The following is an 11,615-nucleotide window of genomic DNA, read 5'->3' as shown; positions in this document are numbered from 1 at the left end:
CTGAGGAGTCTCCCATCAGGCTCTGAAGATGAAGCAAGCAAGGGGCAACCTCCAGGTGTCTGATCTGAGACAGGGACAGGTTTAGGAGGTGATGAGGCTGCGGGAGGGAGGCGTCAGAGGGTCCGGGGCACCTGGCAGAGCGGCCGCCTCAGAAGGGAAGAGCTAAGGCTGCTACTGAATACTTGCCCATGGGACCCTGTGGGCCGGGATCCCCCCTCTGCACATGCCACTGGGTCTCGCTCTCTCCCCTTCGGCTCCCCGATTCCCACCCGCCCTGAGGTCGCCTGACTAACGGCTGCTGCCTGCCCTTGCTACATGATCACAGCTCACAGTCACAACAACAATACCAAGCCACACTTAATCCTCACCACAGTCCAAGGGCGAGTGCAGCAGCTCCCCTTCACAGGTGGGGAAACTGAGGCACGGTGATGGTTAATAGTCACCTGGTGCCTAGATGTGCTGAGCCAAGCCCAGGCTCCAGGGCCTCTGATCTGATCACCCTGCTAAGGCTCTGGGCCGGGGACTGTAGCCCCTGTGGCCTCCAGAATTAGCCATCATGCTGGGCCTGGAGTAAGTACTCAAAGGGCAGGGGGTTTTTTTGGCAGAACTGGGGATTGAACTCAGGCCCTTGTGCTTGCCAGGCAAGTGCTTATTCTACTGAGCCATGTCCCCGGCCCCAAAGGGCAGCTTTAATCGCTGTTGCTGTTACTTCACAAGATGCGAGTCTCTCTGCCCCTCTTCCACAGGCCTGTTAGCCTGTGGCCTTTTGCTCCTCACCTTTCTTCAGCAGCTCTGCAGCAGCCAAGGCCTCATGCAGGGTCACCCCAGCCCCGATCACTGTCACCTGGTCATCCTTGTTCTTCAGAACCACCTGGGGGTGACACAGGGAACGTGAGGGCTCTGACTCCTGGGAGTGGTGGCAGGGAAGGTTCAGGCATCCCTGTGGGTCTCATGTGCAGACACGCACACCACTGACCTTGGCTTGGCCGACCTGGAAATCCTCGTTGTTGTTGTAGATGATGGCGTTCTCCGGGCGGCTGGTGCGGATGAAGCAGATGCCCTGGGATCAGAACAGATGGACTGAGGGATACAGGATGCGGCCCCTGGCTTTAGAAGGCTGCGCCTTCCTAGAGATGGACCCCCACTACCTGCAAACCTCTTCTAGTCTGTTGTCCCCACGGGTGTGTCTGCCGGTCCCATCTGGCTACTCTACCAAGGGTAAAGGACTCGCGTACCCCTGCAGCCGGCACCTTGCCGAACACTCCTCACACCCCCTACTTTGCCCGCCCTAGACTGGAAGCAACTTTCTCCCAGCTGGCCCAGCCTCTGGGTGAGGCGGCTCCCCTGGAATGGATCAAGGAGGTCCCCAGCCCTCCAGGAGGGGAGCAAGAGCCACTTGGCCCCTCGCTTCTGCAGAATCCAACTCCTGGAGGGTAAACAGGTATCCATGGCCAACCATGTCAGAGATAGCTTGGCGAAATCTTCTTCACAGCACAGTAATAACAGTGTCTGTTTATGTTCTGGTTGGATTTCTGCTCCATGCCGGGCTCCTCTTCTATCCCCGGAGGGAAGAGCAAGCCGCCAGCAAAAGAAAGATTACAGGCCAGGCGTACTGGCGCACACCCGTAATCCCAGCACTGGGGAGGCTGAGGAGGGAGGATGGCTGTGGAGTCTGAGACCAGCCTGGGCTACAAGGTGAGCTCAAGGCCAGCCTGAACTGCACAGTGAGCCCGTCTCAAAAAAGACAAAAGAAAGGACAGCCAGGGACAGGACCAACCTTTGTATTGGCTGCTAACTCCACGGCCTTCTCGGTAGCAACTCCATCGCTTGGGTAGAAGACGGTGGACATGGGGACTGCCCGAAACATGGCCAGGTCTTCCAGAGCCATCTGAGAAGGCCCGTCTTCCCCTGAGATGTGATGGGAAAAGAATAAATTGAGTAAGAGCCCCCAGCGAGGGACTCCCCGACCCTCAAATCCTGGCCCCACCTCGCCTCGTCCTTCTGGCCTGAAGCTGAGGGAAGTCACAGGTGCAAGGACGCTGGCTGCCTCCACTCACCAATGGACACGCCACAGTGGGAGCCGCACAGGTTGATGTTGCTCTCAGAGATGGCCGCCATGCGGATCTGGTCAAAGGCCCGTGTGAAGAAGGCTGCGAATGTGCTGCAGAAGGGCACGGTTCTGTTGCGGGTGGCACAGCCCACGGCAATGCTCACCTGAGGAAGAGGGGTGGTCAGCCTCAGACAGGCAGGCAGTAGAGCAGGTGGCCCAGGGGCCTCGGCCACCCCTTGGCAAGAGGAGGGCTCTACAGTCCTGCTATCTGTTAATGCCACCAAGTGACTCTGCAAACTCATCACTCTGCTATTTCCAAATACCAAGCTGCTTTGAAATAATCACTTCAAACTTTTTTTTAACTTTTTGAGCTAGGGACTCATTATGTAGTTCAGGCTGGCCTTGAACTCATTTTGTTGCCAAGCCTTGCTTCGCTCTCATAGCAATTGTCCTACCTCAGCCTCCCCCGGGGGTGGGGGGCTTGGATTATAGGCGTGTGCCACCACGCCAAGCTACTTTAAACTTTCTCTGAAAGGTTTGCCACAAACAAACCTTTCACCAATGCTAAGAACTGTGCGCAGACTGCCCCTCTCCCCTGGCTCTACACCCCCCATCTCTCCTGAGCCCCAAGGCCTCCCGGAGTCCAGTTCTCCCACCCCTCCTCCTGCATCTCAGGTCAGTGGCCTCCGTTCACGGAGGCTCTGGACTGCAACCCCTCGCCCAGAACGCACCGTCAGTTCCAGACCAGCTGGCCGCCCCGTGGCCCCGCAACCTGCCAGGTGATAGGCACCCTCTCCCCCTAGTCTCTGGGCGCTACTGTAGCCCTTACACTCTTCCTGGAAGACAACTATAGGGCCTGATGGGGAAAGAGCCTCTGAGGTTAGTGGATTTTTTAGGAGTAAACTTCCTGTTCCTAGGGATTCCCAAACTAGGTTGGGCTCCTGTAAGAGGGATAATTCTGAAAAACAGGACAGACATTGCTTTTTATTTCACAAACGCAATTCCTGCCAAGTGGCTGCATCCCCAACTGTGCATGGGGCAGGGCCAGAGCTCCGAAGACTTTGGGTGCTTCGCCGACCCTGGTTCAGTCCCCTCCCTGGCTGTGCCACCCTTTACCCCGAGGGCGTAACTCACCACCGTGCTGGGCCCACATGCACGCCTCTGTAGCCTGCTCGGCGCCCCACCAGTACACCTACCCAGGAACTCTGCTTCTTGGCGTAACCACCCCGAGACATGGCTACTGAGGACCATGGCTTCTGAGCCCCTGGGCTGGCCCGCAGTGCGCACCTAGCACTGCCAATGTGGCTGCCCGAGGGAGCAGAGGCGACAGCCCTGGCCCTGCACCCTCAGGCTGAAGCCCTGTAGCCGTGGCTGGACCCGCACCCTCCACCCACTCCTGGCGCCCACCATGTTCTGCTCCGCGATGTAGCACTCAATGAACCGGTCGGGATGCTCCTTTTTGAAGATCTCCGAGAAGGTGGAGTTCTTTGTGTCCCCATCCAGGGCGATGATGCGGTCACTGCCGTGGCCCAGCTTGGCCAGCGCCTGCCCATAGGCCTTGCGGGTGGCTATCTGTGGAAGGAGCGTGGAAAGGCCGGGTACGATAAGGAGTGATGGCTAGGAGCCCCGCCTGCCTCTGCGAACTTCTGAGCCTTAGACAGGCAGGAAGCAGTCATGCAGGGCCCTTGGAAGCTGGGCTCCAAGGCCCGACGACTATGAGGCTGTCAACCACTATGGTCAGTGTCCCAGGCTGGGCGTCCCCGCAGCTCCGCTTCCAGCTTTGTGACTTACAAGGGGTACCCTGCCAATTGTACTTCCCACCCTTTACAGCTCATCCTGCTTTGGACAGGGTGCAGAGGGTGGGAGTCCGCTGTACCAGTGGGGTCACTCAGGAAGTGCCCTAGCGACCCAGGGTGCGTGGACTTTCGAGTCCTCGGCCTTGTTCTCATGCCTGTGCACAAGCCCCCTACCCTCTCTGAGCCTCTGCAGATGAATTCCAGAGCTGGTGGTCCCTGCTAGGAGAGAGCCTGAGGCTCCATCTCACACACTAACCCTTCTGGAGGGGTCCATCTCTCCATCCAACCCCTCCAGAAGGTACATTTTGGCCTTGGCAAGCCAGAGAGCCAGCACTGCCCACCTCCAGCCCTCTAGAAAAGCAAGGCCCGAAAACAGACCTTGTCCCCAACTTTGTAGCTGGGCGGAGAGGGCATGCGAATGTTGTCGATGTCTACTGAGGGGGCGTCCTCCTGAGGGGGCATCGCCATGATTTTCTTTTTGCTCTGGATCTGGCTGAAGATCTCCTGGACAATCTGATCAGCCATGTTCTTGGGCAGGGGCTTCCCGTGCCAGGACTCCTTGTCTTCTACCCCTGCGGGTGCAACAGAGGGACAGCTAAGACAGGTGCTCCAGGGGCAGGGAGCAGGAGCCTGCTGCGAGAGGCCTGCCTGGAGGGAAGGACAGAACAGCAATGTCCCAGAGCAGCAGAGCCCAGCAGTCAGGAGAGGGGCGGTAGGATGGGCGCTGCCACCACGCAGCCCCACCCTCCTCTCCTTCACTCCCTGCCCAGCCCCCGCCTCGCTCCTCCCTGGGAAGGTGTGCAGAGATGGGGCTGCTGGAGACTGCAGGCTCCACTCAGGAGAAGGGGAGGGTACTCCTGAGGTCACTGGCTGCACCTCCTAAGCTGCACAATGGGCCTGCGAGCAGCCAGGGGTGCCTACCCTCACAGTCTTACTGTGGGGGTAATAAGGCCTAATATCCCTCTGTTGAGGTCACCTCAGGCATCCCTGTGGTCTGGGCAGAGTCTAGGCCAGCCCAGCCCTTTCAAGGGTAACTAGCAGCTCCACAGATGCCCCCAGGGACTGCATGGATTCTGACAATATCCTGGAGTCCTAATCTCAACCTCTGTCCCCGTCTAGAAGGCTCCCAGCACTATAGCACCCCCTCTTAGAGCATCCCCCATATACCCAGTGTACCCATCCCACACTGGCAGGGGCAGCCAGCGGCATCTGGCACTGAAAAGCCAACCTAGAACCTACAGCCAGCCCCACAGTGCCACCAGGCAAGTCCCTTTATCCTTATGTATCTTTTTGCTACCATAAAAAGCTGCTCTAGGGGCTGGCGAGATGGCTCAGTGGTCTAAAGCACCTACTTAGAACAAGCTTAGCCAAGCACAGGGACCGCGGTTCAATCCCCCAGCACCACGTGCCAGCCAGCCCCGCCCCCTGGTGGGCTGAGCTGGCCACACACACACACACACACACACACATAAATAAATAAATGAAATAAATAAATTTATTAAAAAAAAAAAAAAAAGCTGTAAGTCCCTTGGGAGGAAAAAAAGTCTGTACATCTCAGAAAGATATCTGTCTCATCTTTATCTCTGTGCTGGGGCCCAAACCCAGGGCTTGCACACACTAGGCAAACGCTCTGCCTCCGAATACCCAGCCTCAGTGTGTCCTTTTTGCTTAGGGTTTTTCACTTGTGACTAAACCCAGGGCCTAGATCCCCAGCCCTAGTCCACTGTGTTTTTCTTTTGAAAAAGGTTGTTGCTAAATTGCCTAGGCTGGGGCTGGGATAGCTCGGCGATAGAAGCGCCTGCCTGACAAGCGCAAGGTCCTGAGTTCGATCTCCAGTACCACATGCCATGCTGGCCCCGGAACAACCGTGCCAGCCCTGAAATCGGGCATGGTGGTACATGCCTATAATCCCAGCGCTGGGGAAGCTGAGACAGGAGGATCACTATGAGTCTGAACTGCTTAGCCAGACACTGTGTCAAATAAATAAACTGCTCAGGCTGGGCTCAAACTCAGGACCTCCTGCCTCACCCTCTGTGCATACCACTGTGCCCTGATAGAACAGCCACTCTAACTGGAGTCAGAAGTTGTTTCATTGTCCCTGACCATTTCTAGCCTTCCCTCCCCCCCACACCCCCATTTAAATATCTTTAAAATGGGGAAGGTTGGCCAAATAGCTGAGCAGATTAAAGAGCCTGCAAGCAGGTGCTGGGACCTGTGGTTCAATCCCCAGGCCTGGCGTGCCAGCCCCGTCCTTGGGGTGCCCTGAGACGGCAACTGAAACTGGGCGTGGTGGTGTGTGCCTGTAATCCCAGCTCTTGGGAGGCTGTAAACAGGCAGATCACTAGGAGTCCGATCTAGTAGTGAGACCCTAATTACCCCATAGACCCTTCCCTAAACTACAAAAAAATAAAATAAAATAAAGTAAAATAAAATAAAATAAAATGGGGCAAAGCCACCCAGACCCAGAGACCCAGGGGGCTAGAACCCACTCCTGCATGCTCCCGCACCTGGGGCAGAACCACCTTCCCAGGGCCCTTCAACCCAGGGGCTCAGGAGAGACGGCTGGCACTGTCTAGGACGCTCTTCTGCCAAGTGCCAGCCAGGGTGAGGAGGCAGAGGGTGCTCAGCCAGCGCCCTCCACACCCGCCAGCCGGCGCCAGGTTCCTCCTCTCCTTCCTGCTGCCCGCACTGCTGCGCTGCTCAGCTGAGACCAGGTCGAATTCGTCTGAGATGGCTCAGCCACGCAGACCTGAGTCACCCCGGGGGGCACAGCACCCCTGCTCCCCTTCCCAAGCCCAAGCCCGCAGTGCGCAGATGGTCGCCAGGGGCGGGTCCTCCCCAGGCGCAGGGAACAGGGCGGGCGCGGAGCTGCGTGAGGGCGGTGTCCACAGACCTGTGATCCCGCGGCCCTTGAAGGTCTTCGCAATGATGGCTGTGGGCTGGTGCCTGGCCTGCCCGAACGCCTTGCACAGCTCCTCCACGCTGTGTCCGTCTACAATGATGGCGTGCCAGCTAGGGACAGAGGGGCAGGGGGTGAGGGACAGCCGGACGCAAGGAGCAGGGCCGGCCGGGCGGCGTGGCATGCCTCTGAGGACCGGCCTGGGCCCCACCCCGCAGCAGCACCCCGGCAAGCTTGAGGTGCTCCTGTTTCCAATTTGGGTGTTCTCTCTTTTCCTACCTTTTCATATTATTTTACTTCCTTTTGTTTGCCTTTGAACAGATTTTCCCCCTTTTTTTCTCAAATAATTCAAAGCTTAGCCGATGTATTGTTTCTTACATTCCTGATCTGCTCATTTCCTACTCAGGGCTGTTTTGAGCACAAGGGCTTTAAATCTGTCTGCTCTTATGTTCTTGATGGCTTTTTTAAAATTTCTGGCTCAATTTTTATTTGGAAGACACACTTTGATTATTCCACACATGCTGGACATGTTGCTGGAAACTTATGAAACAGTGAGGGCAGGCAGGGCAATTAAGTTATTTAAGGATTCTTTTCTTGGATGCTTGTGGGTACATTAATAGCACCGAACACAGCTCCCTGCTGAGTACTAGGCATATTAAGTTCACAATTCGAAAGGGTAGCCACTGTTGTTGCACCCATTTTACAGAGACAGTAAACTGAGACCCTAAAGGTAGAACAATTTACCCTTGGTCACATAGCCAGTTAGCAGTGGAGCCAGGACCTATAGAGTCTGGCTTCGGAACCACAAGGTTATGGACACAGACACCAGGATTATATTCTAAATCCCCAGACTGAGGTGGGCTTGGGAGTCCTGGAGTACCTGGGGGTTCAGTTTCCTCCTGTGTCCTCCTTATCTCTAAGGGAGAGAATACTTCCTCCATCCACCCTCTCCCTTCCTAAGGTCAGTCAGAAACGACAGTCCCAACCCTGCTGTGACTGCAAGGAGAACCTGATGTCCTGTCAGCCTGACCAATCGCAGGCAGATCATCGCAAAGGCTCCTGGGCCCGCGGCGCCCCAGCCCAGCTCACTTCCTTGCCCAGAGTCCTCCCTTTCCTTTTCCAGCCTCCTCCAGCTTTGGCTCAGCTTGCATGGGGGACTGAGGATGGAGAAGGCAAGGTCAAGGGCCACCTCGGTGGCAGCTACCCACAGGATCCTCTGTGCTTAGACATTTACCTGAACTCAGGCTTACAGAAGAGCCCAGAAGAAAGTCCGGAAACACTCTTCTGTGCTTCTCTAGGAATTGGCTGGCCAGGGCTGGGCACAGAGGCTGGACTCCAAACCTGATGCTCACTCTCAACACGGCCACATGTCCTTCAGGTGGCGGCACCCTCCCTTCTTCCCCACCAACAAGTGAAGCTCTATGACAAGTTCTAAGAACCACGTTGCCATACGACCACAGATAAGGACATCGGTTTAAGCCTGCGCTTCCGAGCCCAAGTGGCCAGGGCTTGGTTGGGATTGTAAGCCAACATGCTACCGAGGGAGACCGGGAGACCGGAAGACAGTGACTTAGGGCTCACCCTTAGCTCCTGCCGCTACACAGCTCCCACTGGAGCGCCTCTCCCTCAGGCCACAGCCCTGCACATACCCGAAGGCCTCGCAGCGCTTCTGATAGATGTCCACCTGGTGCTGCAGTGGAGCAGGGTCACTTTGGCCCAGCCGGTTGATGTCCAGGATGGCCACAAGGTTGTCCAGCTTGTAAATGCCAGCGAAGGCCATGGCTTCCCACACAGAGCCCTCGGATAGCTCCCCATCACCCAGCATGCAATAGACTCGGTAGCTGCGGAGAGAGAGCAGGTGGGGGGCTCATCAGTCCCCCTGGGCCTACCCAGCTCCCACATCCTCCTCCCCAGGCGCTACAGAGGTGCCCAGAACAGACAGCACATGCAAGGAAGAGCAAGCAGCGCCATCCAGCCCATCTGCAACCCACAGGAGAACGGCTGCACAGGGAGCTACCAGGGCCACCATAAGAGAACAGGGGCTGGGGATGCTGCCCTGTCACAAAGCACTTGCCTAGCACGCTTGAGGTCCTTAGGTTCAACCCCCAGCAACATGCACACACATGCATGGGGACTGCGACCCAAAGGGTGGCTTTTTCTTTTTTCTTTAATTTTATTTGTGTGTGTGTGTGTGTGTGTGTGTGTGTGTGTGTGGCCAGCTCAGCCCACCAGGGGGCGGGGCTGACTGGCATGTGGTGCTGGGGGATCGAACCGTGGTCCCTGTGCTTTGCCAAGCTTGTTCCAAGTAGGTGCCTTAGACCATTGAGCCATCTCACCAGCCCCAAGGGTGGCTTTTTCTTGAGATTGCTGGGGTAGGGTGGGTGACTCCACCCAAGGCAGGGGTGTTGGGAGTCCAGGGACTCACTGAGTGGACCGGCAGAGATAGGACCCTTGGGAACCAGGCTCTCTGCTCCTGCAGGAAGAGCTAGGCTACTAGTGGGAGGCACTGTGCAGGCCAGGCAATGCCCTGAGTTGAGAGGCTGCACAGCCGAGGGCCCCTGAGGAGAGCCCTAAGTGGGGACCAGGTACATCACAAGGTAGGTGCTCAAGTCCTTGTGAACGGAGTTGACTCTGGCTCTTTCTTAACTTGGCAGAAAGAACTGTTAACTCTTCTGCTCAACACAGGCAGGCATGGCCGTTTAGGATAGCAGGCCCAGGGAGAAAGCAGTAAGCGCGGGACAAAGTGCTCAGAGAACACAACAGCAGACTTGGTGAAAACCAGCAAATTTAGGGTAAAGTCTTCTGAGAACAGAACCTTCCGTGGTCCCAGGGAAGGGCATGAGGAAGGCAGTGAGGAGATGAGGGACCAACTCAAGGACTGGCTCCAGCCAAGAAACAAGAGGGCACAGGGGAGATGGAGGGGACTGTCTGAGTGGACAGCAGCCAAGGAGCAGGAAGTCACTCCCCTGTGGGGTGGCCCCCAGCGCCTCCAGCCCTGTGCTGAGGGGGCTTCGGGTTCAGCTCTTCCTCCTAAAACACACAGCTCACTCTCCCAGCCATGGGGCGTCTAGGCTGCCCCTGGTGTGCAGGTAACTGCAATGGAGCTGTGAGACCCCCTTTTCCCCACCCCGAACCAGCTGTGTGGCCCCAGTCAGGAGGCTGACAACCTGTTCAGTCCTCTGTCCTGGGGCTATAGGGAAAGGCCCCCTCCCTCAGCGACAGATGGCACCACTCAGGCCTCAGCTTTCCTCAGGCAGAGAAGGAGGAAGTGCCTGGGCAGCGGTCTAGAGCTGTCAGCATGACTCAGCACTTCTGCAGGCAGGCCAGCGGGCAGGGAGTGCTCCAAGCTTCCTCCAAGGCCTGGTGGTTCTCCTCTGGGGCTTCGGTGAGGCCAGCAGACCGCTGCTCTCCTGGCCTTCACAGAGACCCTCCTGGACCTGGGCTTTTTGAGACTGGGTCACCTCTACAGGCTGTTTTCCTCGCCCTTCAGGTTACTAGGGTCCCAGAGTAAAGGGCTCGGACTCTGGCCTGGCCCTGGGATCACCCTGAGAGGGACTCCAGGGAGCACACTGGCTGCGGTCCTGAGCCCAACCCGCTTTCTAGGAAGTCGGCCTGCAGCTGAGCGAGACCCAGCAGAGTTCTGGATGCCAGGACTGGGAACAAGGCTGGCCCTGAAGGTCCCACAGGCCTGAGTCAGATCATCCCGAGGTTCTAGGATGACAGAAACAGGACCTAGGAAGCCAAGGCTCAAGACGAGGGGGTACTGCCTGAGGGGTTAGATTTAGGAACAGTGACTGCAAATGTGTATTCATGAACTGATTTAAAGAGCTGGGACGTAGTGTGGGGGCACAGTGCTTGTCTAGCATGCTCAAAGCCTCGGGTTCAATCCTGGGGTGGGGCTGGGAGTAGAGGTGGAGAAGGCAGGACAAGATGGGACACTAGCTCTTGACAGCTAACAGTGTGAGAAAATGTGATAGAACTTTTTTTAAAGCAGAATATAAAGTAAAGCACGTACATTAAGATTATCAGGTTACAGTCGTTTCTCCACAAAGAAACTGTGTGTGTGGTGCTATCCTAGCAGCTCATGAGGCGCACAAAGGTGCAGGTTTGAGCCTAGTCTGGGAAACTCAGCTAAGACACTATTTCAAAATTTAAAAGGTGAGGGAGGGGTGGAGGCTGGGCATATAACTCAGCGCTGGGTACAATTTCCAGTTACACCAATCCCTACCCCCAAAATGGACAAGCTACAATATATTGTTAGACTTAAGTGGTTAAGAAAAAGAAGAACGTCTGTTTTCTTTAAACACTGCACACTTACAAATGAGATGGCAGGGAGAAACACTGCCAGGAGTCTGGTCTGCTCTACCAAGATGCTACTCCCTTGGGGTGCCTGACCCCACCTGATAACTCCTTGGTGACCCTGCCCCTCCCCCAGGTAGTTTGAGGGTCTAAGCCAAAGCTGGCCCCCAGCCACCCTGGCCCCTGGGAACCCAGCTAAACCCATTCTCCCTAAAATGGCTGGTCCCATTATGCTGGGGTCAGGAAATGCTCCTTCATGGGGAATTATTTCCAGCAACTGTAGGGAATAATTAACTCACATCCCTGGTTCTGGGCCAAATAAAATGCTCTTAAACATACATCCCATTCTTCGTGACTCACTGCATGGTGAATCACTTCTGGTCGTCCCTAAGCCTGCCCCAAAGCTCAGCCAGGGACAGCAAGCAAAGGCCGTGCTGCCGGCAACGCTACCCGAGGGGTTGGTGTGGGGAGGGCATCCCTGTATGCATCTCCTGAGAGCCATCTCAGGAGCCCCTCCACAGCCCTGCTGTGGCGCACGCGCGCGCGCACACACACACACACACACACACAC

General features: G+C 56.4%; 1 protein-coding gene across 1 annotated transcript in view; it reads right to left on the bottom strand.

Annotated features, from left to right (window-relative positions):
* The window catches only part of Tkt (transketolase), a 26,256-nt gene that overhangs the window by 1,767 nt on the left and 12,874 nt on the right, over positions 1 to 11,615 (bottom strand). Inside the window, exons 5-12 of the mRNA XM_004631637.3 lie at positions 8,395 to 8,586; positions 6,740 to 6,858; positions 4,225 to 4,418; positions 3,458 to 3,622; positions 2,058 to 2,214; positions 1,778 to 1,908; positions 977 to 1,060; positions 778 to 871 (exon numbers count right to left, since the gene is read on the bottom strand). Coding sequence (XP_004631694.1) covers positions 778 to 871; positions 977 to 1,060; positions 1,778 to 1,908; positions 2,058 to 2,214; positions 3,458 to 3,622; positions 4,225 to 4,418; positions 6,740 to 6,858; positions 8,395 to 8,586 — 1,136 coding nt within the window. The remainder of the gene's footprint in view (positions 1 to 777; positions 872 to 976; positions 1,061 to 1,777; positions 1,909 to 2,057; positions 2,215 to 3,457; positions 3,623 to 4,224; positions 4,419 to 6,739; positions 6,859 to 8,394; positions 8,587 to 11,615) is intronic.

Source organism: Octodon degus, unplaced genomic scaffold (assembly GCF_000260255.1).
Source record: "Octodon degus isolate 3935 unplaced genomic scaffold, OctDeg1.0 scaffold00043, whole genome shotgun sequence".
NCBI lineage: Eukaryota > Metazoa > Chordata > Mammalia > Rodentia > Octodontidae > Octodon > Octodon degus.
The sequence above is the reverse complement of the archived record's forward strand: the minus strand, read 5'-3'. Positions and strand labels throughout refer to the sequence as shown.